This window comes from Epinephelus moara, chromosome 13 (assembly GCF_006386435.1).
Source record: "Epinephelus moara isolate mb chromosome 13, YSFRI_EMoa_1.0, whole genome shotgun sequence".
Classification (NCBI taxonomy): domain Eukaryota; kingdom Metazoa; phylum Chordata; class Actinopteri; order Perciformes; family Serranidae; genus Epinephelus; species Epinephelus moara.
In genome coordinates, this window is record NC_065518.1 from 6,876,788 (window position 1) to 6,904,218 (window position 27,431).

Below are 27,431 nucleotides of genomic sequence, written 5' to 3' on the forward strand. Positions count from 1 at the left end.
ATTATACTATATTATATTACATTATATTGTATTATATTATATGATACTCAGATATAGAAGGATTTTAATACTGTGTTAAGTCTGCCTTGTTTATGAATTTGTTGTTCAAGAAAGAGGTTGAAAAAAACTTCTTTAATTTTATTTTTGTTTTGTTTTTTGTTATAATATTGTTAATTTTGTCATTTCTATTTTATACACTTTCAATTGTTTTCTTATTTATTACATTTTTATTTTAGATTTTATATTATATCACATTTTTTATTTTTTATTTACTACTCAGATACAGATACTATGTTCAGTCTGCCTTGGTTGTAAATTTGTTGTTCAATATAAATGATTAAGAGGATCCTTGTATTTATTTATTTAATCATATTATTTATTTTATTATTTTTAATTTATACACTTTAATTTATTTTCTTATTAGTTATTATTTTATTTTAGATATTATATTCTATTTTATCTTTGCTGTCTTTACTTTAAATATGTGGTCAATAAATAGATTAAAAATCGCCTTTTATTTATTTATTTATTTATTATATTGTTTATTTTATTATTTACAATTTATACACTTTCATCTAAATATTACATTTTATTTCATCTTTACTACTCAGATACAGAAAGATGTTATCACTGTGTTCAACCTGCCGTGTTTCTAAATAAAAATAAAAATAAAAATAAAAATAAAAATCGCCTTTTCCTGTTTTTTTTCTCTCCGCCTCTCTTTCTGTCGCGTGTCAGTGACGTCATCACAAAGCTCACAAAGTGTGGCTGACAGGTAATAAAGCCACACACACGTTTACAGGTGAATTTAATGCTGTTGGGACAATCGTTCTTCGCCTATTTGACCACATAAGATGTCTTCACTCCTCAAGGTGGACAATGAAATTAAAACCAAGGTGAGTTTCGTGTTTCTGAAACGCCGGCTGACGTTAAGCGACGTGTTGTTGCCATTTGCCTGCTAGCATGTTAGCCACGTTTTTTTGTAGCATGATGTGAGAGCACTGATAAGGCCAGGCTAACAGCGGCTAGCTAACAGCGGCTAACCGGCTTGTTTCCCGCCTGTTACGATACACCTGTCAAACCGTCCGACAGGTGCTGTGTCACGGTGGCGTTAAGCTTCACGAGGGGTGGAGGGGAGTTTACGTTACAGCGCCGCGTGGATAAATAACAGTTATTGATGGAGGAGCACATGTACAAAAAGGCCTTAGCTACCAAGTTAGCCATTCAACAAGCTGCCTTTGTCACACCTGCGTCATGTCATAGCTTTTTACATTTATACTTACACATAAGCCACATTCACAGACATCATAGTGATGACTAAGTAACAAAGGAGGGAGTATTAAAATATGTTGCTTAGCATCAGTAAAAAGGAGTAACACTGTAAAAAATACTCCAATACAAGTAAAAGTCCTGCATTCAAAGCCTTACTTAAGTAAAAATATGTTACTATTATCAACAAATTTTACTTAAATAATAAGTAAAGTGTTCCCTGTCAGTGTCTTACTATTCTACCTGATGATTTTGGATTAATATTCCTGCTGCATTAATGTGTAAGTTGCATTTACTGCTGTAGATATTTAAGGTTGTGGTAATTTTGACTCCTTTATACAGGGTTCCCACAGTCATGGACAACCTGGAATAGTCGTGGAATTTCACTGTCCTATTTTCCAGGCCTGGAAATGTTGTAATTTTGTTGTGTATAATAAAATTAATTGTTACAGTAATCGTCCACATAATGAAACGTAACAGTGAATTTATTTCCTGTAAGTTAGCTACTGATGTAACGTGTGTGTCAACTTTTTGTTTACCATCATGTACGTTTCATTTTCTCCCCACTTCCCGTCTCTCCCTCCATGTGTGCCAGTTAGCTGGAATTATATTTGAATAGACTTTGAATGTGATATTTTTGCACAAGAGAAGTCGTATTGTAACAGTGTGATTTAACACGTAGGGTCATGAATCCTAGAGTTTCTCTATGCTGTGCCCCACTGTAATTGTACTGCTTTTTTATGACTTAAGATGATCAAATATCTAATTTTTAACAACTCCAGACCACCTCAAGAGGAGGGAAAAAAACACCAGGCAGGAAAAAATAGGTAAAGATTGACTTATACCAACAGATAAAATAGAAGCAAATAAACCAAAATAAAAACAAGAAACTGAGGTAAAACAAATAACAGTATTAACATGACATAAATGTGCACTCATAAATGTGTGTAACAAACTTAAAAAGACACTTAAAAGCAAAATCACTCCCCCTGTGCTCAGACAAGTGTGTTCACTGTCCCCCATGTAGTGAGTGGAACTGCAGAAACGTTCTTCATTTATTATTATATTTTTGTACCTCATTTATTCAGCAATAACTACTTCGTTTGTAATAAAACCAAAGCCTACAACTGTGTTAGGCTTAGTGTTGCACGGTATACCGGTACTAAAATAGTACCGTGGTACTAGAGTATTCCAAACGGTACTATACTGCATTTGGAAAATACCGGTACTTTTTAAATTGATTCAATTCATTAATTTATTTAATTCATTTATGCACACAAACGCCTTCATTGTTCCTATTGGAGCACAGATTGCACAAGTGGTGTGTATGACAACACCTGTATCAACATTCGCAGCTGGCGCACGTGAAAAAAGACAAGAGAAAGTCTGCCTCGCAAAGGGAGACAACACGAGACAACACAAACTTAGGGAAACATTTGAGCAACCAAACCGTGACGTCCGTACCGAGGTACTTACCGAACCATGATTTTTTGGTACCGTTACACCTCTACTGTTTATTGTTCTAAAGGTTTGTATCCAAAAGGACTTTTCCTTAGGAAAAGTCCCGAAAAGTATTGAAATTCATATTGGTATCAGTACCGAAACAAAGATTTTGGTATCGTGACAACACTAGTTAGGCAGTTAGAATTTAGTGGTTTTACATGTGGACTGTTGAAGCCAGTCTGATATTTGAACTCTTGTTTTATTGCAGGTTGATGCTTTCAGGGAACGTATCACTTCAGAAGTAAGTATGATGAACACGTTCCACACCCTTTCAAAACCGTTTCATTTTCAAGCTGCTAAAACTTTGCATTTCTTTCAGGCAGAGGATCTAGTTGCGAATTTTTTCCCAAAGAAGCTGCTGGAACTTGATCACTTCTTAAAGGTGAGTCACATGTTCATCAAACTAAACACACATTCATTAGTCTTACATTTGTCTAAATCTTGGCAGTGTGCTATAAATAGATCTGTGTCACAGAATGTGTGGTTTTATACGATAGACGTCAAGAGAAAGCGAACTTTTTGAAATTCAATTGCTCAGCCATGCTTGTTGTTGCCATGGGTAACAGTATGATGTCAATATTTCAACAAGGTGAAATATCGCGAGTATCAAGATAGGACATTTTCGCATCATTTTTAAAAATTATACCGCAGTGGGAGGTTTGCTCACAGATTTGTAACACTGCCCACACTGACCTAAGACATATTAAAGGATGAGCCACCACAACATAAATGTTTTCAGTTGAGAAATTTTTATGGCCTACGTCGTACATTGTCACATGACCCAACCTCTCGTCTTGTTAAGTTATATATATTTGTGAAGGAAAAATAGTAAGGCTAGTATTCTGGTTTTCAGGATCCAATCATCAACATCGCTGAACTGAAGGAGATCCACTCCGAGATAAACCTGACGGTGCCCGACCCCATCCTGCTCTCAAACCTGCACGACGGTCTAGAAGCGGTGAGAGTTCATTTTAGAGCTGAATTCAATCCTGAATGATGATGATGATGATGATAGCTGCTGTGTGTGAAGCAGAGGTCAAAGGTGAGAGGTGAAATCTGATCTGGTTTTTATCTGTTTCACAGCAAAATGCCAAAAAGAGGAAGCTGGAGGATGGAGGTGGGGAGGACATGGGTGAGTATAAGACTGTGAAGTAGATCAAATAGATTTAAAGCAGTAGAGTCCTCGCTGCGACACTTTGTTTTCTGGCTGGACACAATTATTCTTGGCACTTTTTCATATGTTCAAAACGTAATAATTTTACCTTCTGTTGTTTCTTTTCTGACCCAGTGACCGGCACTAAGGTCTTCGTCATGCCCGGTGGGATGATGAAGAGCAATGGAAACCTCGTTGATCTTATTGAAAAGGTCAAACCAGAGATCAGGACGCTCATAGAGAAATGTAACACAGTAAGTAAACTCTTGTATCAACCACTGTGCTCCTGCATCAGTAGTCTGTCTCAGCAATGTATTATTGGGATTGGCAGCAGGAACCTGTCATGAAGTGTTACAGCTGTAAATATGTAAAATAAGCGAAGGACTAATAAAGATTTTAGAAGGATTCGCTTTTATCACACATGTAGTAGTTCTCTCAGGGCTCTATAAAATAAACAACATTGATGGAGTTGCCGTTTAACATAACAAAAGTGTCTCCAGTGAGAGTTCACTCAACAGGGTTAAATCATCCACAACCAGATTCTCTTTAACTTTAAGGAAAAGCTTTTTTTAACCTCACTCCTGTTTTCTAGAGCTGCCCCTGACTAAGAATTTTCCTAGTCAATCAATAGTCGTCATCTAGGGCCATTAGTCGACTATTCGCCCGCATGTTTGCACACATAAAAGTTTCTACAGCTGTTAATAAAGCCTACTGGTCGCTGATCCACCTGTAATCAGCTGCAGCCGTCATCAGAAACGGATGTCGCTTCACGTTACGCTTCAGAGGAAAAGACTTCTCATTTCTCTAAAGGCATACTTCATTGTTTCTTTATGGAACACAGACGGGCTCTAAACGTCTGTTTTAACGTTTGTATAAATAAGTCAGATTTGTTCGTTTAAACAGGTAAAACTATGACGCGTTAAGACGACAGAAAATGACCTGGTAACAGGTGCATTTCTGATGCCTTAAGAAGTTTTGTATTGGGTGCAGCTGCAGAAGGGGAACTGATGAAATAGAATTCAATATACATTGTATTCCCATAAGTGTCCACTAGATGGCAGAATTGAATCAGAGTGCATTGGGCAGGGTTTAGTCATCTACTATCAGTGTGTTACTGATTTGCCGTGTTTCGTCTCTCGTCGCATCTCCCCCGTGTCTTACGAGGGGCGGAGCAAAGATGCGAGAAAGAGACACAAGTGAGGGAAACGTGGATATAAGATCAGGTGTTGAGATCACCCCCCAATATCCTTTACCAGCGGTAATCACTGAATGAGTGGTGCCACTAGCTAGCTCCCCCTGACTCCTTTGGTGCGTGTTGCAGAGCAGCCAAGGCTAATGTTAGCTTACCAGTGGAGACTGGACGGTCCGTCAGCAAAACCAACAGAAAATAAAAGACATATGGAACATAAAAAAATTTAAATTTCACCACCTCTAAATGGACAGCGCTTTGAAATGCAGCGCTAAAGCTCACTGGGTCAATAGAGCACCAGACTAAAAGGAAAGGCCTCTTGTATTTAACATATTACTTCTTTTTATTTCCCATTAAACACTAACCGGTTAGTCACTGGTTAATTTGTGTCAGACAGTCGTGAGCAAAATTAACTGCTACTGACACTCAAAACTCACTCTGCAGTATGTCTTATCATGTGAGACTTCTAACAGCTTTGTATAACAAAGTTTCCTAGCTTCAAGTTTTAAGGCCTTATCATGTGACTGCATGTGGAGCATCGCTGTGAAAAAGCTGTGAACACTCCTTCACTGACCGTTACTGTGTCTGCTGTTAGATATGACCTCTGTACGTCTTTACTTGACTGATAACATCCCAGATGTTGCATTCTCCCTTTTCCCTAACAACAGTTTTATTTTCCTCTGCAGGTCAAAATGTGGGTTCAGCTGCTCATCCCCAGGATAGAGGATGGCAACAACTTCGGAGTGTCAATCCAGGAGGAGACGGTAGCTGAACTGAGAACAGTCGAAGGAGAGGCAGCGTCTTACCTCGACCAGATATCAAGGTTTGTTAAAGTCCTAAGTATCGTTTATAATAACCTCTGAGCCGCGAGCGTGGTGCCACATCAGATCGCTCAGCTGCTACAGTTTGTTTCCTGTGTTTGTTGTGTCTGTATAGTTTATAAGATTGGTTCTGCATTGTTTTTTACGTTAACATTTAAACCCAACATCTTGTCTGTTCTCTACTTTTAGATACTACATCACAAGGGCAAAGCTGGTTTCTAAAATAGCAAAATATCCACATGTGGTAAGTGAATATTATCTAAAAGAGAATGGAAAATCTTGACGGAAAACAGGAGATATAAAAAAAAAAAAAGTTTACCCAACATTTTAAATTATTTGGTTTTCATTATTTAAACTCAACAAACAGTGACATCTGGTGGTCAGTGAAGCTCATAGCATCCTTCCAACACTGGGGGCACAACACTAAACCACCTCACTTAATATTTTCAGTCTGGAGCTTCTCTTAGTTTTTTATTTCAAATTAAAGTCACACATGGTCCAGTCATGTAGGTTTTGATTTATTTTGACAAGGCGCAGCTCCTAATAGAGTTTCATGTTTGTTTTTGTTTTGTTTTTTCTGCGACTATGCAGCCAATGAAATCTTGGCAACTAATGACCTTTCTGGTCGTCTATTAGAGGGCAGCCTCAGTAACAACCAGTGTGTTTCAACATGACAGCAAACACTTTGTTGATGTTAGTATGGAATTCCAGACGCTGCTCAACTGTCAACGGCAGCATATTGAAGTTTTTGCATGTTGCTTTATCACAAAGAAAATCTTTAATTTGGTTATTTTAGGCCACAAAGTAGTGAAATAAATAAAAGTTGTTCCGTCTTTGTGAAACTGTGGCAGGCAGATATATTTATGTAGATTAAATGTTGACATGGAATCGTTATTCTTATTAGGAGGACTATCGGCGCACAGTAACCGAGATTGACGAGAAGGAGTACATCAGTCTGAAGATCATAGTTTCTGAGCTCAGAAATCAATACGTAAGTTTCCTCGTATCACAAACCACTGAAGTTTATTTTAATTATTGGAAGTATTTTTCTGTGTCGTCCACATGATTATAAAGTGTCTTTATTTTCCTGTGCAGGTAACGCTACACGACATGATCCTGAAGAACATTGAGAAGATCAAGAGGCCTCGAAGCAGTAATACCGATGCGTTGTACTGATGTTCATCCAGCCGCCCCCCGTCTCCACCCCTCATCTCCACCCTTCGTCTCTCTGCCATGCCTGTTGAGCTATAGTAGCCCGGCGTCAGTCCACACACAGGACTACAACTAGACATTCACCTCCTTCAGTACAATCACCACAGCCCTGTACAGAAACATTAGCCCCCATAGACGGACACATCGCACATGTTTTTGTTTTAAATGTAAAATATTTTTCTTGTTTTAAACCCTTTGAAGGAAAATGGGGAAATAGATCATAGACAACAAAAAGCGCTATGTATTTTTTAATTTTAATTAAACATTTCGTCCTCTGATCTTTGTCAAATTGTTTCATTTATAGCTCTTTAGAAAAACTGGGAGCAGAGTGGTTCGTTTTGTTACCATGGCTTCACTGAATGTTTTAAGTCTTAGACTCCTGCTGCAGCTGGAGGATTGTTGTTCAGAGGGACGTGCAACTCCAAAGCTATTTTGTTTTGTCTCTCGGAATGTTATAAATTACATGATATAATCGTAACGTAGGAATACTGAGCAGGTTTTAGGTCCACAGGCTTAATAGTGTTAAGTGAAAATTCACAAGTCACTAAAGCATCCCTAATGTCGAGGCATTGATTCTATTGAATAAAACATTTTTTGCTAATTATTTTTTGCATTTGTGTGTCTACAAAAATTCCCTATTTAATATCAGGTAATTTTTTATGCATTTTTATTAGTGTTCGGGTGTCGGTGCTAAACTCCCTTAGTAGTCCGATGGAATTTTACCCAACTGAATGTTTCCATTCACAAAATGAATGTCGAATGACGTTCAAAAAACAAACCAAAAAAGGTATCAAATGAAATACTCCACTGGTGTCGATGTCACTTAAAGGGTCCTGGGGCTGAGTGCAGAAAACTCCTTAAGTTAAGATTTCCCTTAAAGTCCTAGTTAAGGTTCCCTCAAAATCAAATCAGTTGCACAAAACACTTAAGTCTTCTCTTAAGGCTTCCCTAAAATGTTCACTTAAGTATTTATAGCTTTCTGTTTGTCTTGGTCTTATACTTAAGGAATCTCTAGACCGTTGCACAGAAGACCTTAGCAACCAAAGCAAGTACAAACAATCTCCATGGAAAATCTATAAAATCTCTTTGAACACAGAAAGTTAGTTAATGTTTTTACGTAACTAAAGAAACCTTTTACAGGATTCTGTGCAACTGTCAGTCCCCTGGCTAAGGAGAAATTAAGCCTCAAGTGTCATGTGTTTTGTGCAACAGGTTGCTGGTATCGGTACTGGTATAATTTTTTAAACGATAACCAGCACTAACTTAACGCATAATTTATACATTACTTAGGTTCTAGAACTGCAAAGATTTGTTGATAAATCGATTAGTTGATCAACAGAAAATGCTTGCAACTTGCAACTATTATGATCGTCAAATATATATTATAGTAATTTTTTAAGCAAAAAAAGCAGAACATTTGCTGGTTTCATGTTTCTTTAAAAAATGTGATGCTTTTCATGATGAACTGAATAGTTTTGGATTTTTGGACTCTTGGTCAGATTAAACAAACCATTTATAGACGTCACCTCGGGCTCTGGGAAATTACTTAGGGTGTGTTTCACCATTTTCTGACACTTTATTAACAAAACAAGTACTCAAGAAAATAATGGGCAGATTAATTGATAATGAAAATAATTGTAAGTTGCAGCCCTGGTAGGTTTATGTTCAGGAATACAGTGAAGTACAGCACAGTACAGTACAGTCCCTATGATTAGAATGGAGGAAAACTTTGGGTCGCTGTGTCTCCTTTTGACCTGCAGATGTCACTGTGGGATCTGGAAACAGCTGCACTGAGAGGATGACACAAGGCTAAACACACGACACTCAACTAAATAAATACTGAGAACACTGATGTAATCCCACAGATATACAGATATGTTTGATTGTTTTTTAAATATTAAGTTCTTTGTAATGTGTACAGTTAGTTCTGCACAAAATGTCTTAGTGCACAAAGAATAAATAAATAATTTTTCAATTGTTGGCAAATCTGGATTAAAATGTAATCTGTTGACTGTGACTGCCAGTAGATTATGAGTCAGCAGGCCTCGACTGTCGAGAAACTTAATTTACTAAGTCCATTTATTCAAGTGTTGCACTTAAGTACAATTTGAGATTCCTGGGGTCTCATTTATAAAGCAGTGCGTAGGATCCATACTAAAAATGTACATATGGACAAAAGCCAAAAATGGTGTGCACCGAAAAATATTAGTCAACTTCTACAATCAGGCTTCCACCTCACCATCTGGGTCGCCAGCTTCCTGCTTCCAAATGTTTGTAGCATGGGTCAAAGTTTCTCCCATCATGTGTGTTTTTATAGATCACAACTTTTATGTGGGAAGTGCCGTGGCAACAACCATGCCACGCTCAAAGTCACTGAAATCACATTTCTTCCTCATTCTGATGCTCAGTTTGCAGCAGATCGTCTTCACCATGTCTACATGCCTAAATGCATTGAGTTGCTGCCATGTGATTGGCTGATTAGCTATTTGTGTTAACGAGCAGTTGAACAGGTGTACCTAATAAAGTGGCAGGTGAGTATTTTAATATCTTTATACTTCATACATTATTTTTGATGCAGGATGTTCACTTGTAATAGAGTGTGGCTACTTTACAGAAGTAAAAGATTTGAGTACTTCTCCTGTCACTAACTTTTACAGATCATTACTGAACAGCCCGACATCACTGTAATGTGATTTTTATTGCTGGACTTGGTTTTTGCTTTTTGCAGATTCTGTTGGCTTCATCACACCGTGACCGCCGGCATGCACTGGGGCGGTGTGCAGCCAAGTGTGAAGCTGTGTGACTACTCAGGTCAGGGAGAAGTACTTACAACACCTCTGAGTGTTTTTCAGGTAAAAGAAATGATCTTGATTTTAAAGAGGAACATTTATCAGATACAAGGCAGTGAACACAGAGCTCTTTGCAGTAACGATACAAGCATGACATCATAAATAAGTCTCTATGAAGCAAACTAAACATGATTATAGTGCATTTATACAGCAGAGGTTTCCATGAAAATATTTTTCAGGGGTCAAATGTATCTGGGTGAACCGCCTGAATAAAGTCAAGTTGGGAAACTCCATGTGCACCTTACATACTTTGAGGTTGTTGTTGTTTTTCTGGAGGAGTGATAAAATTAGATCTGTACATCCTAACTGAGAATAACAACCAATCTGAGCTGTTAAATATAAACTGATGTAAACAGCATGGTGTTGCTCAATGGCCCTGACACAGTTGTTGTGCGTCCTCCTCCCCCCCTCCCTCCCCTCTCTGTCTGTTGTACTCTCCCATAATGCAGTCTGCCCGTATAGCGCCCTGTTGATATGACCTTATGACATAAGCACCGGAAAACAGTAAAGAGGGGCGTCAGAGATAAGATGGTAAAAAGGAGACCTGCACATGGGAAATGTCAAACGGCCACGACTATTATGTCACCAAGGGTCTCCTTGACCCTGTCTGCTGTGGTGTTTACAGTGTTTATATAAGCCCATTTCTGCCAGTGTAATGAAAAACAAAGATACTGTCAATTATTATAATGAGGCTTTCTCAAATAAATGACTAAGTATCTCAAAATGACTTTGTATTGCAAAATAATGGCAAACTTTCTAAAGCAATAAGGATCTAGTATCTCAAAATTAATGACTTGGAATCTAAAAATATTGACTTTGTATCTTGAAATAATGACTTCTCCTTCTTTTCTTTTTTTTTTTTAAATATTGACTCCATCTCAAAAATAATGACATAGTATGTCAAAATATTGACTCACTTATCTCAAAGTAATGACTCAGTATCTTGAAATACTGAATAGTTATCTCAAAATAAAGACCAATTATCTCAAAACAATGAGTTAGTATCTCAAAATAATGACTTGGTATCTCAATGTATTGGATAATTATCTTTGAATAATGGCTTAGTATCTTGAAATATTGACTCACTTATCTCAAAGTAATGACTCAGTATCTTGAAATATTGAATAGTTATCTCAAAATAAAGACCAATTATCTCAAAACAATGAGTTAGTATCTCAAAATAATGACTTGGTATCTCAATGTATTGGATAATTATCTTTGAATAATGGCTTAGTATCTTGAAATATTGACTCACTTATCTCAAAATAATGACAAATGATCTCGTTAATGGCTTTGTATTTCAAAACCACTGGTTACTCAGTATCTCGGAAATAATGACATAGTATCTTGATATATTGACACACTAGCCTCAAAATAAAGACCTTATACCTTGAAAAAAAATCCTGTCTTGGAATGATGATTTTATATTTCAAAATTATTCATCAGTATTTAAAAAATAATGTCAAACTAATCACAACATAATGACTTAGTATTTTGAAATAATAATTTGGTCCTTGAAATAATGGCATAGTATCTTGGAATATTTAATAAATATCTCAAAATAATGACATAGTATGTTGAAATATTTGATAAATATCTTGAAATAATGACATAGTATGTTGAAATATTTAATAAATATCTCAAAATAATGACATAGTATATTGAAATGTTTAATAAATATCTCAGAATAATGACATCGTATATGGAAATGTTTAATACATATCTTGAAATAATGACATAGTATCTTGAAATGTTTAATACACATCTTGAAATAATGACATAGTATCTTGAAATGTTTAATAAATATCTCAAAATAATTACATAGTATATCAAAATGTTTAATACACATCTTGAAATAATGACATAGTATATTGAAATGTTTAATAAATATTTCAAAATAATGACATAGTATATCGAAATGTTTAATACATAACTTGAAATAATGACATAGTATCTTGAAATGTTTAATAAATATCTCAAAATAATGACATAGTATATTGAAATGTTTAATAAATATCTCAAAATAATGACATAGTATATTGAAATGTTTAATACATATCTTGAAATAATGGCATAGTATCTTGGAATGTTTAATAAATATCTCAAAATAATGACATAGTGTATTAAAATGTTTAATAAATGTCTTGAAATAATGACATAGTATATTGAAATGTTTGATAAATATCTCAAAATAATGACATAGTATATTGAAATGTTTAATAAATATCTCAAAATAATGACATAGTATATCGAAATGTTTAATACATAACTTGAAATAATGACATAGTATCTTGGAATATTTAATACATATCTTGAAATAATGACATAGTATCTTGAAATGTTTAATAACTATCCTGAAATAATGACATAGTCTCTCGACTCTCTCAAAATAATAACTTTGTACCTTGGAAACAAAGAACTACCTTAGAATGATGACTTACCATTTAGAAATAATTACTCAGTATTTCAACAATAATGTCAAACTAATCTTGACATAATGACCTAGTATCTCGAAATAATGACTTTGTATCTTGGAAACAAAGAACTATCTTAGAATGATGACTTACCATTTAGAAATAATTACTCAGTATTTCAACAATAATGTCAAACTAATCTTGACATAATGACCTAGTATCTTGAAATAATAACTTTGTACCTTGGAAACAAAGAACTATCTTAGAATGATGACTTACCATTTAGAAATAATTACTCAGTATTTCAACAATAATGTCAAACTAATCTTGACATAATGACCTAGTATTTCGAAATAATGACTTTGTATCTTGAAATAATCTTGATGTATTGTGAAATATTGACTCTATCTCCAAAATAATGACATATTGTCTTAAAATAATGACATACTATCTCAAAATATTGACTCACTTATCTCAAAATAATGACTTTGTACCTCAAAATAATGACTAAGTATCTCAAATTGACTTTGTATTGCAAAATAATGACAAACCTACCACAAAATAATGACTAAGTGTCTCCAAATAATGAGTCAGTATCACAACATAATGAGACGCTTTCTCAAAATAATGAGTATTTCAAAAATAATGAGAAACGTTCTTAATATCAGAGATATTATGCCTATTTTGAAATAAGTATGTCAATATTTTGAGATTGTTTTTCATTATTTTATGATATTATGTTGTTATTTTGAGATACTAAGTCATTATTTCAAAAAATCTTACAGGATCTTTTTTTTCCCATCACATTGGCTGAAAATGACGTCCATGGAATATCTGTTGTTTTCATTTGGAAAATATGATGAAAATTTGTCCAAGACCATACAAAGATTTTTTTTTAAGAGAAAAAGAAAACATAATTTTGAAAATTTTATGATATGATCCTCCTTTTATATAATAGTGACTTTAGATGACTTCAGGTGAGTTTATAATCTCATTAGCAGAGTTGCAGAGGCGTATCACATCTCTACAATCCTGCTGATCTCAGTACCATTCATCCTTTGATACGTCACCCTGAACAATGTACAGCTTTGAGAGCCTTCAGGGACACACGTGTTGTCTGCAGTGCTTTCTGCCCCTTGACCCTGTGTGTCTCTTTTGAAAGCTCATGGCTGCGGTGTAAGGCTGTGTCACTATGTGGGACTGCCGAGTGAAGAGAGCATGCTCTGGTTAATATTTAATGGTTGTTCCTGCCAGAGAATTAATCAGTATCAGTCTGAGACATTCTGAGAAAACCAGGTACTTCTAAAATAAGCACAACTCAGATGGTTATAAAACAGTTTTTATTTCAGCGTGTTTACATTACTCGGCTGAAAAAGAACTTTTGTTTATTGAGTTGCCAGCTGCGTTTGTATAAAAATGTGTTTACTTGTTGATACTCAGGTTGACATTAAAGGAGGCTGCAATGTCTGCAGACCTGTATGTGCCCTGAACAGACAGAAAGACCTTGAAGGCTGAATACAGACCAAAAAACAACCATAATTTGGTCCCTGCAGTTGTTGTGATACCACTTTCTGTGTCCCTGAACCAGGGGATTGTGGGGACTGCCCATGTCCCAACACCCCAAACTTCTGAAGTCCGTTAGTCTAAAAAATTACCCATTGACCCCAAAGCCAATTTCTCTAACGCCCATTAACCCGCCAACATTTGTATGTTGGGCCCATGTGGGTAGTAAACAAGCTGAAAAATGGGATTCACCGAGACACCTTTTCGAGCGGTCTCGGTTTGGTTGTTTGGTCCGCCGCAGGATTCAATTGAAAGCTTTCACACAAGCCCAAACAAACCATACTAACCGCACAAACGGACTTGAGTTCATTTCAACCAAACTTAACAATTTAGATGTGACAGCACTGTCAAATGCTATTGGGTATTATTAGAGAAACTGGACTTTGGAGCAATGGGCGTTTGTTTTTGGGATCGTCTGTCAGAGAAATGGACTTTCATTCCAAAGGGCCATTTTTAGACTAATGGGGCTTTGGAAATTTGAGCTGTCTAAACATTAGCACGGCAGTGGAGATTTAGCTTAGCTTAACATAAAGACTGAAAACAGGGGGGAAACAGCTAGCCTGGCTCTGTCCAAAGGTAACACAATGAGATCACCAGTTGACATGCTCTATCTTCTTTGTTAATGTGAACAGAAACGAGTGACTTAAAACAAGTGAGGGTAGAATGGAGCATGAGATGGATCGGTGGTTCAGTGCAGCATCTAAAGTGATGCAGACACTGTGCCAGACCACTGTGGTAAAGAGAGAGCCCAGCCAGAAGGCAAAGCTTTCAATTTACTGGTCCATCTACGGCCCAACCCTCACCTATGGTCATGAGCTCTGGGTAGTGACCAAAAGAATGAGATCACGGATACAAGCGGCCCAAATGAGTTTCCTCCGTGGGGTGGCTGGGCTCAGCCTTTGAGATAGGGTGAGGAGCTCAGACACTGGAGGGAGCTCGGAGTAGAGCCGCTGCACCTTCGTGTTGAAAGGGATCGGTTGAAGTGGTTCAGACTTCTGATCAGGGTCCTCCTGGGCGCCTCCCATTAGAGGTGTTCTGGATACGTCCCACTGGTAGGAGGCCCCGGGGCAGACCCAGAACACACTGGAAGGATTACATATCTCATCTGGCCTGGGAACACCTTGGGGTCCCCCAGGAGGAGCTGGGGAGAGGGATGTCTGGGGTGCTTTGTTCAGCCTGCTGCCCCCAAGACCCGGCTTTGGATAAGGTTGAAAATGGATGGATGGAGAAACCTTGGTGTACAAAGGAGGATTTATTGTTTCCCCATAAGGTAATTCATGGAGACTGCAGGAAGTAGGTGCTTCTGACACAACCCCCATAAACCCACATATTGACATTTTTAAACTTGTTCAATAAACAAATTATATATATTATTTTTACATTGATGAGATTTACAGGTACTGTTGGGTGGATTTTCTTATCTTTGAACAGTACCAAGGCAGCTGTTTCCCCGTCAAGCTAAGCTAACCAGCTGCTAGCTGTAGCATCATATCCAGCGTACACACATTAAACTGGTATCAGTCTTATCATCTAAATCTTGACAAGAAAGGGAATATTTCCCAGATTGTCAAACTACAGTACATATTCCTCAAAGGAAGTGATATCCAGGCCAGCACAATAACTTCAGGAATATTGTCCAAAAAACTATAAATGTCCTTGTGTATTAAACATAAGAAGAAACAAGTAAATATAGAAATTTAAACTAATACAATAAGTAACTTTGAATTGTTGTAACAGAATCACAAGTTCTTGTCTTCTCTCGTTCCCCTGCAAATCCAGCTGAGCGCCCAGGGAACCAGAGTGGTTGGGATTAAAAGTGCAACTGCACTTTTACCAAAAGATAGGAAATAGAAAGTCATAAGATATTCAGAGGGAAAAGTCCATCTATCCAACAGCTGGAGCAGGAACAAGGAGACAATAACACATCCCAGCCTGAAACTGGTGCTTGATTTCTTCTTCTTGGTCTCGGTGTAGAGGGGCGAGTGCAGGCCCAGGCCCAGGCCGAAAAGGGTGCCCATGTTACGCAGGAGGCTGGCAAAGGGCGTGCTGTCCAAGTGGACCCACTCCGGCTTCACGCACCACTTCTGGGCTTTCTCAATGGTCCACAGCAGGTCCACACCCACAGTTTTGAGGAGGACATAGAAGCCAACAGCGAAGGAGGTCAAGAAGAGAGTGGTGTAGAAGTATTTCTTCATGCTGGCGTTGTAGATCCATTTCTGCTTCGAGACAACCTCAGAGACAAGTATACCTGACACAGAAACATAAGGGATCAATCAAACAGAGGGCCAGAGGAGCTCCTGAATATGCTTTTGGGTAAGTAATGGCTTTTATTGCATGTTATTGGATGTGCATGAGTCTTCACAAAAATCAAACATCGGGCAGACTTACCTGTAATGGCTCCAGCGATGACCTGGTGTGGAAAGTGGGCAGCCATGTAGACCCTGGACATGCAGACCACCAGCTCTACCAGGCCCATTAGCATCCACAGATTTAACTGCAAGAATCTGATAGAGAGTGAATATATGAGTGCACAGAGTTTAAAGAATCATTAAAAACACATTTGAAGATGGCAGATTTATTTAAAGGTTTTAGAGGAATGAATGGTTTTATCACCACAGACTCACTTGTATAGTAAAGGGGGGCATCGCTTCTCTGTTGCTATACCGAGTAGTGCCGTTACCATGACATACCAGACACCAGCTGCACCCATAGCATGACCTGAAGGGCTGCCTGCATGGAGAAGATTTAGGCTTAATCTCGGGGTTTATCAACCACAGTGTCATCTGCAGAGATGCAATCTCAAAGCAGATTTATTGTAGTTATATTATCCTATTTTAGAACGAAAGTTATTTAACCATATTAAATAAGATATGATCCTATTTTAACCCTGCACAGCTTTCCAGCATTTGACTTAAAATTCCTAATTCTAACCTGAAATCACATTTAATCTTTGCAATAAGCGTTGATTCCATCTGCAAATATCCTTTAGATAGATTTCCTGATTGGGAGAGAGTTACTGCCTCAAGCAAGGGATTTCAAGAATCTTGGGGTCTTGTTCATGAGTGAGGGTTGATTAGAACATGAGATGGATCGGTGGTTTGGTGCGGTGTCTGCAGTGATGCGCCGGATTGTTGTGGTGAAGAGGGAGCTGAGCCGGAAGGCAAAGCTTTCGATTTACTGGTCCATCTACGTCCCAACCCTCACCTATGGTCCTGAGCTCTGGGTAGTGACCAAAAGAATGAGGTCAATACAAGTGGCCGAAATGAGTTTCCTCCGTGGGGCGGCTGGGCTCAGACGTAGAGACAGTGTAGGGAGCTCGGACATCCGGAGGAAGCTCGGAGTAGAGCCGCTGTTCCTTTGTGCTGAAAGGAATAGGTTGAAGTGGTTCAGACTTCTGATCAGGATCCTCCTGGACGCCTCCCATGAGAGGTGTCCCAGGCACGTCCCACTGGTAGGAGGCCCTGGGGCAGACCCAGAACACACTGGAGGGATTTGATATCTCATCTGGTTTGGTAACACCTCAGGGTCCCAGGAAGAGCTGGAAAACGTTGCTGGGGAGAGGGACGTCTGGGGCGCTTTGCTTGGCCTGCTGCCCCCGCGACCCGGCCCCAGATAAGCAGATGAAAATGGATGGATTGCCTGCATGTCACAATCACCCATTGATACACTGGTTCCCTAGGCTACCATACAAGATGCCACCTGCTACTCAGCATAGACATTCACTTGCACAGCATTGTACACAATCTGGGGTTCTGTGTTGCGCCCAAGGTTACACCCAGACTGGAGGATCCTGGGATCGAACCATTGATCTATGTCGCCAATTAGTGGATGATGACCTGCTCTACCTCCTGAGCTACAGCTGTCCCCGAATATACTCTTTATATGTTAGACAAAGCAAAAACATACTGTATATGCAGCGGTGGATGAAATATTGAGACCCTTTACTAATAAAATATTACATGGTCAGAAAAAAGTAAAATACAAATACCCCAGATCTGATCTTAAGTATTTGAGTAAATGTACTAAGATACATCCCACCACTGTATATATGTACACAGAGAAGAAAACTGGAGCAAATACAACATCACAGAAGGAGATATTGTGCAATCCATTCTGAAATGCCTTTAAACAAATTAATAGATAAGAAACACCACAAAAGGCCAAAGGTACTGGAGTTTATGACGTAGTTATCTGAGATCATATTCATTCAAAGAAAGATTCGAGCACTTGCCAAACACTGTAGATATCATCTGGTGATCATGTACCTAGGAATTGCCTTACCATACTAGGGTACTTTTTTATTGTCATCACGATGCCAACATGTGCGGGAAAAAAAAAAAAAAAAAAAAGACATTGAGAAAGACTGATATTGCGGTCAAGGATTTTTTTGAGTCAATTGAAAGAGAGTATCATTAGGAAACTAGACTGTAAAATAATTTGGGAAATAATTTCCTTTCATATTTTGAAATTCAACAAGCAAATTTGTCGTATTTGTGCAGTAATCTAAAAGCAGAAGAAAGGCATAACTGAGCACACTTTGGAATTTTTTAACCTGGACCCTATTTTCCCATATTTGTGTCTAAGTGACGAATGGGAATAACAATTTTTGAATTTGGCTAGTATTGAATAACATCACTGCATCCAGCAGCTGGGAAACAGGCTGCAACCCAGGCCACAACAATCTGAGCCCTAATTGGCAAAAACAGAAACTTTTATTGGACGTAAATTGACGGTGCGAACATGCGTACATGAGTAAATGCATTGCAGTGTGTTTAATGGCCACTGGCTACAGACATCTCGCGAAACACTGGACCAATTTCAAAAATCAACACCTTAACATCTTTTTATTTATCTTAAGTAACATCCCTATCACGATACTCAACGTTATCGCATATTATCGTCATATCGTGCAGCCCTAGTATTAACCAGGCTGAAGATAAATCAATAAATAGATCAATCAATTCTTCAGGAATCCTTGTGTGACCCACTGCAGGTCTGAACTGTACCTGGTCCAGTTTCACATGTGATGGGAAACTGCTGCAGAGAAGGGGCCTGTCCTGCTCCATAAAACCGGGTCTCATGGACCCACCAGTACGGCCTCTCCCCAAACAGAACCCTGCCACAGAAACACCAAGAAACTCAAAATACAACTCTTCTCTCTGTATGTGTTTAGATCAACATTACATTTAAACCATTGTTACCATTTCAGGACCAAGTTGAGCCAGTCTCCAAGGACGGCCACCCAGATGAGCCTGAGCGCAGTGTCCCTCCGCAGGTGGAACCAGATCGGGAAGAAGCAGAAGAATGCCGTGTGCAGGTCGGCCACTGAGGACGCCAGGCTAAACAAACCCTCATACCTGCTGTATGTGGTCTGCAGATGAACTGCCAGCTCGATCCCCCAACTGTGGAGAAGATCCATGATATCACAACCTCCTCCTGAGGGTGATGCACTGAATCTGGGTCTTGTTTTTGTCAGTTAGATTGCAGCCAAGCTCTCCCAGGCCGGACAGCCCCCTCTGTCCTGCCTCTTTGTGACCCCCATCGGACTTTACTCAAGGCTAGCAAGTTTGTTTGCCTTTGGGACAGTGCAGACAGGTTCCTTAACCTTTACACCCCTTGAGGCGCCTCTGTGCTACAGAGATCACCTGCCACCCCTCTGACGGATCACAGATTACTAAGAATTTTTTAGGAAGCTCCTGTTCTGAGCTCAAGCTTGTGAAATCCATTGATCTTGGCTCACAGTTAATCGTCTGTGTGCCAGGGATAGTGCAGAGTGCGTCACTATTTTCTTCCTACTCAGGGTTGGGACCCCAGTGTGAGAAATTCTTATCACAATTTGAGATCAATTATGAGCTCATCTATGGGGACGTCCCTGTTTGTCCTGACAGAGCAGCAGCCTGTGCACGACCTACAACCTGCCAATCTGCTGCTTCTGTTTTATCACTATCTTCTCAGCTTCAGTCCAATCATTTAATCATTGATCATCTTATGTAACCCACAAATTGCTCGCTCCACCAGTGAGATGCTTCCACCAAATCATCAAAAAACACAATTACGTAACTGACAAATTATTACTCACTGACTGCATGATGAGGAAAGAGGGACGACTGGAAGAACGAGGACACATCTGATATTTAAAAAAATAAATAAATGTTGCAGCTTAATTAAAAGCAAGGCAGTAATTTTAATATTTCCTGAGGAGGACACATCCCAAGTCAAGTCCCACCTCAAGAATGACAAGTCCCAAGTCTTAAACTTTGGAGCCTATCCCAGCCAACATTGGGCGAGAGGCAGGGTTCACCCTGGACAGGTCACCAGACTATCACAGGGCTGACACATAGAGACAGACAACCATTCACACTCACATTCACACCTACGGACAATTTAGAGTCACCAGTTAACCTGCATGTCTTTGGACTGTGGGAGGAAGCTGGAGTAGCCAGAGAAAACCCACGATGACACGGGGGGAGCATGCAAACTCAGCACAGAAGTGTTACCCCACTCCAGGGTTCGAACTCCCCACCTCAGGTCAGAGCAAGGCCCAGACACACCAATTCGATGGTCAGCTGTTGGTCATTGTTGGTCCATTGAAGAATGTCTGTTGCCCTAGTTTTTGTGGTGTTTCCCGCACCGTCTGCATTTGTCAGCACTTTTTGGCCAACTCAGCATGCTGAATCAGAGTCTGAGACAGTGGAAGCCCGTAGGTGAGTGAAATCACACTGACTGACAGTTCAGCTCAGCGACCGAGAGGAGACACAGAAGTGAGGAAAGTAAACAAAAGACTAAAGTCAAGAGGTAATGAGATCAAAATAAAAACTTGTTATATAAAGATGGATTATTTTTTTAGCCACTGAGCTCTTTAGCAAGAACACTTTGTAATTGTTTGTGTTACTGTTTGCTAGCGAGCCCGGTCTCACTCCAAAGTCATCAAAATCCAGGGCTTGCAGTGACATGTGGCGCCAGACACTAATGAAAAAAAACATCCTTCAACGTTGGCATGATACGCAGCCGGACACTGTTATAATTTAAGTGTGCTCAGTGGTGTAAGGGGGAAACATGGTGGGACTAAAATTAAAGTTAAGGCGGCGAAAGTCTGTTTGGGTCCAGGCAGGAGGGGTGGTGGATGAGTCCAAATAACATCGACTTTTACCCGGGAGAGGGGTGTTTGTGTCCTGTACGATTCTGAAGCCAAACCCGGTTCTCTTTTCCTAAACCTTAGCATATGCTTTAGTTGTTGGAGGAAAGAAAAGTCAATTCACGGTGTTGTACCGACATAGTGCGTTTATTTTGAAAGAGACTGTATGCAAACAGTAAATTTCCTTTATTTTGAAAGAGACTGTATGCAAACAGTAAATTTCCTGTGAAAACAGAAGTGTATTTTGAAACAGACAATGCATGTAACAGGCAGAACTTTACACGGCGTCCCAGAATGTCAACAACCAACACACCCAGGGTACCTCTCATCGTATGTGGACGTGGAAAGTCCATGACCAAACGTCAATATGTGACGAGGTCGGAGTGAGAATGTGTTGCACTATCACACAGTAAACATGCGTTGTTCTTTATAGCACCTGGTTGAGTTGTTAATGTGCAAACTGGCTTGCTAGCATCTTGAATCGATCCTGGCGGTCTTTCCCCTTTGTTACCCCTAGACATTTTTGTCCATTTCCAAAATTCAAAACTCCCTCACAGACAAATTAAAAGGTCACAGGGGGTGATTTTTTGCATGGGGGTGTCATTCTGGGTGAAATTTAAAAATCCCAACTTTCAGCATGAAAATGACCCTGTAATGCATTTTTATCCCAGCAACAATAACAAATGGCTAAATGACAGGTGGACATTTTGAAGGGTCCACTTGAAGGGTCATGGATAGGATAAAAATGCATTACAGGTTCAAATAATGGATTTTCATGCTGAAAGTTGGGATTTTAAAATTTAACCCAAAATTACCCCCCCCCCTATTATTTTCTCTCACACATGCGCAGAATATAGGTCCAGTTGGCTGCGGTGTGTTCAAGTGCAACTTTTTGGCTGAGATACACACTGTATTGGTATAGTATGCTGTATAGATGTACTTGCTTATGATAAATTATATAATAGGAAATTAGTTTTTCTTTGACTTATGACCCTCAGACTCCCGTCCATTGCCCCCCTCCCCGTGCTGACTCCATGGCTACAGCCCTGATTAACAGCACATCATTCTGCAAACTGCTTGGTTTGTTTGTGATCGATAACATTTAGGTCATAATTGTGAAATCCAGTTATTGGTCAACTGACTTCCTCTCTCTGTCTCCGTACAGTACAGCAGTTCAGCGACAAAGATAACAATTGACGTCTTTTGTATCTTTTCAGCTTGTTTGTGTGACAAACCTCCCAAACTCTCCTGACTCCCTGTGTTTTATTACACATGTGCAAGGTCCAAAGATCAGTGTGAGCATGCGTTTGGGTAGTGGGTCCCTCTGGTATAAAACCAACCAGCTGAGTGACTGATAGCAGCAGTCTGGGTTTTTTTTGTCACACAGCAGCAGACTGAGATTTCTCTCCCTCCTTCTCTCCCTCCTCTGAGGCAAAGATGAATGCTATAATGGACACCTTGCAGGGTTTTGGGGTGAGCACCACCCGCTACCTGCAGACCAACTATCAGGACGCCCAGGGTTTGTTTCTCTGGGTCTCCTGGGCAGCTGACCTCAGGAACACCTTCTTCATCTTCTTCCCGCTGTGGTTTCACCTGCGCTCCTCAGTGGGCATCAAGCTCATCTGGGTGGCTGTGATCGGAGACTGGCTCAACCTGGTGTTCAAATGGTGAGTCCAGTAAATCCTTTAACTCTTTAAATGTCCTTTAAATGTTTTTTTTATTGACTATAATGGAGTGCATGTTTCTTTCGTCTCCTTCAGGATTCTGTTTGGGGAGCGGCCGTACTGGTGGGTCCATGAGACGCCTTATTATGCAAACACAGTCCGTCCTCACATTGAGCAGTACCCCATGACCTGTGAGACTGGGCCAGGTGAGAAACCACACTATACATACATTCATGTTTCTGCTGCAGGGCTCCTGTTAACCCACCCTTTCCTCTGACTCTCCTGGAACACAGCTGCAGCTTTGCTTTGTGGCAGTTTGAGTAAACACAAGTAAATTTAGCTTTGTGGGCTGCAGGTTTTGACACACGGGGCCTCAAGATCTGGTTAAAAGGGGTAGATTTTGTTGCAACATTGGCAGGGATACACATGCGTCCTCCACCAGAATATTTTGGGATGTCACACTAACTTTCCTGCATTATGGTGACTTTTCAAGTGTCAATTTAGGGTGTAAACATCTTTAATTATGTCCCTTCAATTAAATCCTCTGTACATAGTGAGAAGGACGTGTCCCCGGCTCCCCCCTAAAATCTACACCAATGGATCTGGTTATATATTAGGACCCATCTTAAGGCCTTTAAGCTGTCCGTTAATGTTGTTATTTAGTGAAACCAGTTACCACACAGTGAACCTGAAGCTTCTGGGATTCAGGGCCATTACCAGCTTTTCTCTGCTTGTAAAGCACAGGTTTTGTCTTTAATCAGTGGTGGAAGAAATACTCAAACCACAAGTAAAAGTGCCAAAACCGCAAAGTAAAACCACTCCATTACAAGAAAAAGTTCTGCATTCAAATGTATACATCAGTATTAACAACAAAGTGTATTTTAAGTAGCTTCTGTAGCTGATAAATTATCATATGTTACAGTTTTAACTACTTCACACACAGTTAGGTCGTTTGGAAAGAAGTGAAAACAATTTATTTACAATTAAATCTGCACTTTTTGCGACATACTAATAATAATTTTACCTCTTTGGGCCATTTTAGAGGTTTAAAGGGGAAATAATCACTTGGTAGAACAATTCGTACTGTAGATATATAGACATGACATATTTTTATGATGTTTTATATCACATTGTATAAACTTATTATATGTTTTTAAATGTAAAATCTTCATTTGAAAAGTACCTTGTAACTATAGCAAATAAATGTAAATAGAACAATATTCCCTCCATTAAATATGAAAACTGAAGTAAAATACAATGAATGAATGAATGATCTTTGTTGCCATGAAACTCAGGTAACGAAATTTCGCAAGGCTTCCCTCCGTAGTTAAATTATTTTTATTTTATGTTATTTTATTTTTTTGAGCGGGTGTGGGTACTTTTTTTTGTTAATTTTTTTCTCTTTTCTTTTTTAAATTCTTTTATTATTCTTTTTAATTCTTAATTTTTGAAATACTGAAAGAAGGAAAACTGGGATATTATGAGCCATGAAATATAGCAGACAAATGGAATCAAAGATATTTTTCTATGACACCAAAATTACGATAGCATACTTTAAAATTCAAACCTGTACCGTAACTGTTGTTATTTATTTATTTTTATCATTGCATATCAATAGTTTATTATTATATGTATCACTGAGTGACACACCTATTTACATAATTTCTCACTTTAAAAAAAGGAGGAAATGTCATCGGTACATGAGCTTCGTAATGAGTAAGATACATGAAATTATATGACAATATAAAGTATTTTAAAAAAATAAGAATAAAATAAAATAAATTAATATAAGCAGTATATAAAAACTTTTGTAGGTATGACTTTAAAAATAAAATAAAATAAAAAGGACATATTCAATTTACACATTTACAGGTAAATGTTAATTCATTCATTAATAGATGTTAAATATTTGTTTATAAGTCATGTCTGTAGTTGCTGTCTCTGAGGGAGAGAGCTGAGCAGCCACCATCTTGCACAGTACTCGAGTAAATGTACTCAGTTACTTTCCACCTCTGTCTGTAACTGTGGTAACATTAAAATAGGCTGTTCCACATTGCAGTCATTGTTCTATTTGAGTGAATCAGCTGCTGATATTATCCACCCTCTGTGTCTGTGTCATCCAGGCAGCCCCTCAGGCCACGCCATGGGCGCCGCAGGTGTCTACTACACCCTGGTGACCTCCATCCTCGCCATCGCGACCAGCAAGAAGAAGTTTGGGAGCAAGAAATCCACCAACAAGGACTGGTGAGTCTCAAATCTTAGTGGTCTGAGTTGTTTTCCATTTTCTCCCACCCTGAGCTTATCATCACGGACACACTATCTGCTCTCTGCTCTGTGGTTGATCATTGACTGCTGAAGATTATACACGAGTTGTTTTGACGTCCAGGCGGCTGAGGTTCTCATGACCAGCAGAGAAGAACTGTGTTGTTATATTGTTATATAAGGTTGATTTGTTGTGCTGCCTTCTTTGAAATAAAATTATCTTTTTTTGTTTTTACAGGTATCTGAAGGCTGCCTTATGGACGCTGTTTTGCGGAGTCCAGGTGTGCGTGTGTCTCTCCAGGGTCTTCATCGCCGCCCACTTCCCCCATCAGGTCGTTGCTGGTGTCATTTCAGGTCAGTACGAAGAATTAGAAGAATAAAACCATGTTTATTGCCAAGTTGTTTTTCACATATGAAGAACTTGCTTCTGTTTTGGTGCATAGACAAAAAAACGTGAAAACAGACTAGAGAAAAATTGCAGGATTTGTGAGTTTTGAGGACAGGAAGGGCGTCATAATTCATTCAGATGCAAAAAGAAGGTTGGGGGCGCTATAGAGCTGACGTGCCACGCCCAAGCCCAGTTGCACCCCCAAACTGAAATCATTTGTTAGGGATTTTTTGTGCATCATAAAGTCCTCTAACAAGTTTTCGTAAAATGAAAATTTATGCAAAAAATCCTGTCGGGTGAAAACATCTCAAAAAAATTTTATATGCTCTTGAAGATGAGAGGAATGATCCAGTCAAATTTTGTGACATTAAAGGAGCTTTATTTCAACTCTGGTGTGCGACTGGAGGTACTATGGAGTGTGCTGTTATGTTCACTGTTAACACATCATACTGACCTGGACATTTCACTGGATATTTCCAGGTATGATCGTGGCCGAAGCCTTCAACAGGACTCAGTGGATCTACAACGCCAGCATGAAGAAATACTTCTACACCACTCTCTTCTTGACCTCCTTCGCTGTGGGCTTCTACGTCCTCCTCAAAGCTGTGGGTGTGGACCTGCTGTGGACCCTGGAGAAAGCCCAGAGGTGGTGCGACAGGCCTGAGTGGGTCCACCTGGACAGCACGCCCTTCGCCAGCCTCCTGCGTAACATGGGCACCCTGTTCGGCCTGGGCCTGGGCCTGCACTCGCCCCTCTATACTGAGACCAAGAAGAGCAGCAACACGCTGGTCAAAGTCGGCTGCGTCATCAGCTCTCTGTTCCTGCTGCACCTGTTTGACTCCTTCAAGCCTCCCACGCACACTGTGGCCCTCTACTACCTGCTGTCCTTCTGCAAGAGCGCCACCGTGCCTCTGGTCACTGTCAGCATCATCCCGTACTGTGTGAACAGTGCTCTGAGCGTGCAGAACAAAAAGGCAGTGTGAGCAGTGACCTCAGATTATACAGACTGATGAAATGGAGTCTCCTCCAGAACTTTAAAATAAACTTTCCTCAGGTGCTTATTGATTCATACGTCCAACTGATCCTCAGGAAAAGATCAAAGGGAAATACTCACGGTGTGATTTGGACACTGAACTCTGCGTGACACTAAGTGAAAGCACTATCCACGATGTGCAGCGGCACTTACAAAGAGCAATTCTGAATTTAACAAACACGATCATTACAATAGTTTCAGAGTCTTGGAGGACAAACGATGAACAGACGAGCTGCAGCTGCTGTTAAACCTCATTTTAAAGACAACACCAGCTTTCATATGATATTTCAACTGTATCAGTAATGTATTTTAAATGTTATAGAAAGTATTTTTAAACTGTTTTGAATATTTTTAATAAAAAATATCTTGAAAATGTGTTAAATGTCTCTGTTCATATTTTACTGCATCATGCAATCACACATTAAACACACATTAAACATGGCTTAATAGAGACAATTTCAAACACAAGTACACAAATCAGCTTCACTATAACTCACAGCATTCACAGACAAACACTTGTCTTTATCTGGACACATTTTCCCCACAAATACAACATGCTAACGTTATTAGCACAAGCCTATGGCATTTTACACTGAAAAGCCTCCACAAAAATAGCATTTTAAGTCTTGTGTGTGATTTATCCTGGCTTCATATGAGCAGAGGAAATCTCCGCTAGTCACTAGGCTAATTTATACAATGTAAAATTAAATTTTAAATTAAATTAATTATTTTTTTTTTTTTTAAAAATGCCATAGGCTTGTGCTAATAACGTTAGCATGTTGTATTTGTTTGGAAAACGTGTTTAGTATAAGACAGTTGTTTTGTCAGTGAACCTTGTGAGTTGTAATGGAGCCAAATTGTGTGCCGTTACCTTTGTTAAATGTTGCTGTTGTCCCTGGCTTCATATGAGAAGAGGGAAAGATCACTAGTTGCTTGGCTAATTTATACAATGTAAAATGCCATAGGCTTGTGCTAA

The 27,431-nt window shown here is 39.1% G+C and overlaps 3 protein-coding genes across 3 annotated transcripts; 2 read left to right on the forward strand and 1 right to left on the reverse strand.

Moving 5' to 3' along the window:
* The first annotated feature begins 735 nt into the window (after window positions 1-735).
* Window positions 736-7,425, forward strand: psme3 (proteasome activator subunit 3). The gene is made up of 10 exons (XM_050060984.1): window positions 736-896; window positions 2,981-3,013; window positions 3,092-3,154; window positions 3,626-3,730; window positions 3,856-3,904; window positions 4,061-4,179; window positions 5,801-5,937; window positions 6,125-6,179; window positions 6,840-6,926; window positions 7,031-7,425. Exons 1-10 carry the CDS (start codon window positions 855-857, stop codon window positions 7,109-7,111), a joined length of 771 nt encoding a protein of 256 aa, XP_049916941.1. The 5' UTR covers window positions 736-854; the 3' UTR covers window positions 7,112-7,425.
* A 6,308-nt stretch (window positions 7,426-13,733) lies between these two features.
* g6pc1a.1 (glucose-6-phosphatase catalytic subunit 1a, tandem duplicate 1) lies at window positions 13,734-19,722 on the reverse strand. The gene is made up of 5 exons (XM_050060977.1): window positions 19,175-19,722; window positions 18,980-19,089; window positions 16,598-16,703; window positions 16,362-16,477; window positions 13,734-16,221 (listed from the first exon to the last, which is right to left on the reverse strand). Exons 1-5 carry the CDS (start codon window positions 19,390-19,392, stop codon window positions 15,713-15,715), a joined length of 1,059 nt encoding a protein of 352 aa, XP_049916934.1. The 5' UTR covers window positions 19,393-19,722; the 3' UTR covers window positions 13,734-15,712.
* Window positions 19,723-22,450: 2,728 nt separating this feature from the next.
* On the forward strand, window positions 22,451-26,830 carry g6pc1a.2 (glucose-6-phosphatase catalytic subunit 1a, tandem duplicate 2). The gene is made up of 5 exons (XM_050060975.1): window positions 22,451-22,775; window positions 22,869-22,978; window positions 24,896-25,016; window positions 25,273-25,388; window positions 25,903-26,830. Exons 1-5 carry the CDS (start codon window positions 22,546-22,548, stop codon window positions 26,403-26,405), a joined length of 1,080 nt encoding a protein of 359 aa, XP_049916932.1. The 5' UTR covers window positions 22,451-22,545; the 3' UTR covers window positions 26,406-26,830.
* Window positions 26,831-27,431: the final 601 nt, after the last annotated feature.

What these genes read in the sequence shown, in the direction of transcription:
- psme3 (XM_050060984.1), top strand. Translation starts at nt 855, where the DNA reads ATGTCTTCACTCCTCAAGGTGGACAATGAAATTAAAACCAAG. An exon ending in TCATAGAGAAATGTAACACA is followed by an intron (nt 4,180 to 5,800) that starts GTAAGTAAACTC and finishes TTTCCTCTGCAG; the next exon opens with GTCAAAATGTGGGTTCAGCT. An exon ending in TACCTCGACCAGATATCAAG is followed by an intron (nt 5,938 to 6,124) that starts GTTTGTTAAAGT and finishes CTCTACTTTTAG; the next exon opens with ATACTACATCACAAGGGCAA.
- g6pc1a.1 (XM_050060977.1), bottom strand. Translation starts at nt 19,392, where the DNA reads ATGGATCTTCTCCACAGTTGGGGGATCGAGCTGGCAGTTCATCTGCAG. An exon ending in TGCCCCCCTTTACTATACAA is followed by an intron (nt 16,478 to 16,597) that starts GTGAGTCTGTGG and finishes ACTCTCTATCAG; the next exon opens with ATTCTTGCAGTTAAATCTGT. An exon ending in CATCGCTGGAGCCATTACAG is followed by an intron (nt 16,222 to 16,361) that starts GTAAGTCTGCCC and finishes TTTCTGTGTCAG; the next exon opens with GTATACTTGTCTCTGAGGTT.
- g6pc1a.2 (XM_050060975.1), top strand. Translation starts at nt 22,546, where the DNA reads ATGAATGCTATAATGGACACCTTGCAGGGTTTTGGGGTGAGCACCACC. An exon ending in CTCAACCTGGTGTTCAAATG is followed by an intron (nt 22,776 to 22,868) that starts GTGAGTCCAGTA and finishes CGTCTCCTTCAG; the next exon opens with GATTCTGTTTGGGGAGCGGC. An exon ending in AAATCCACCAACAAGGACTG is followed by an intron (nt 25,017 to 25,272) that starts GTGAGTCTCAAA and finishes TTGTTTTTACAG; the next exon opens with GTATCTGAAGGCTGCCTTAT.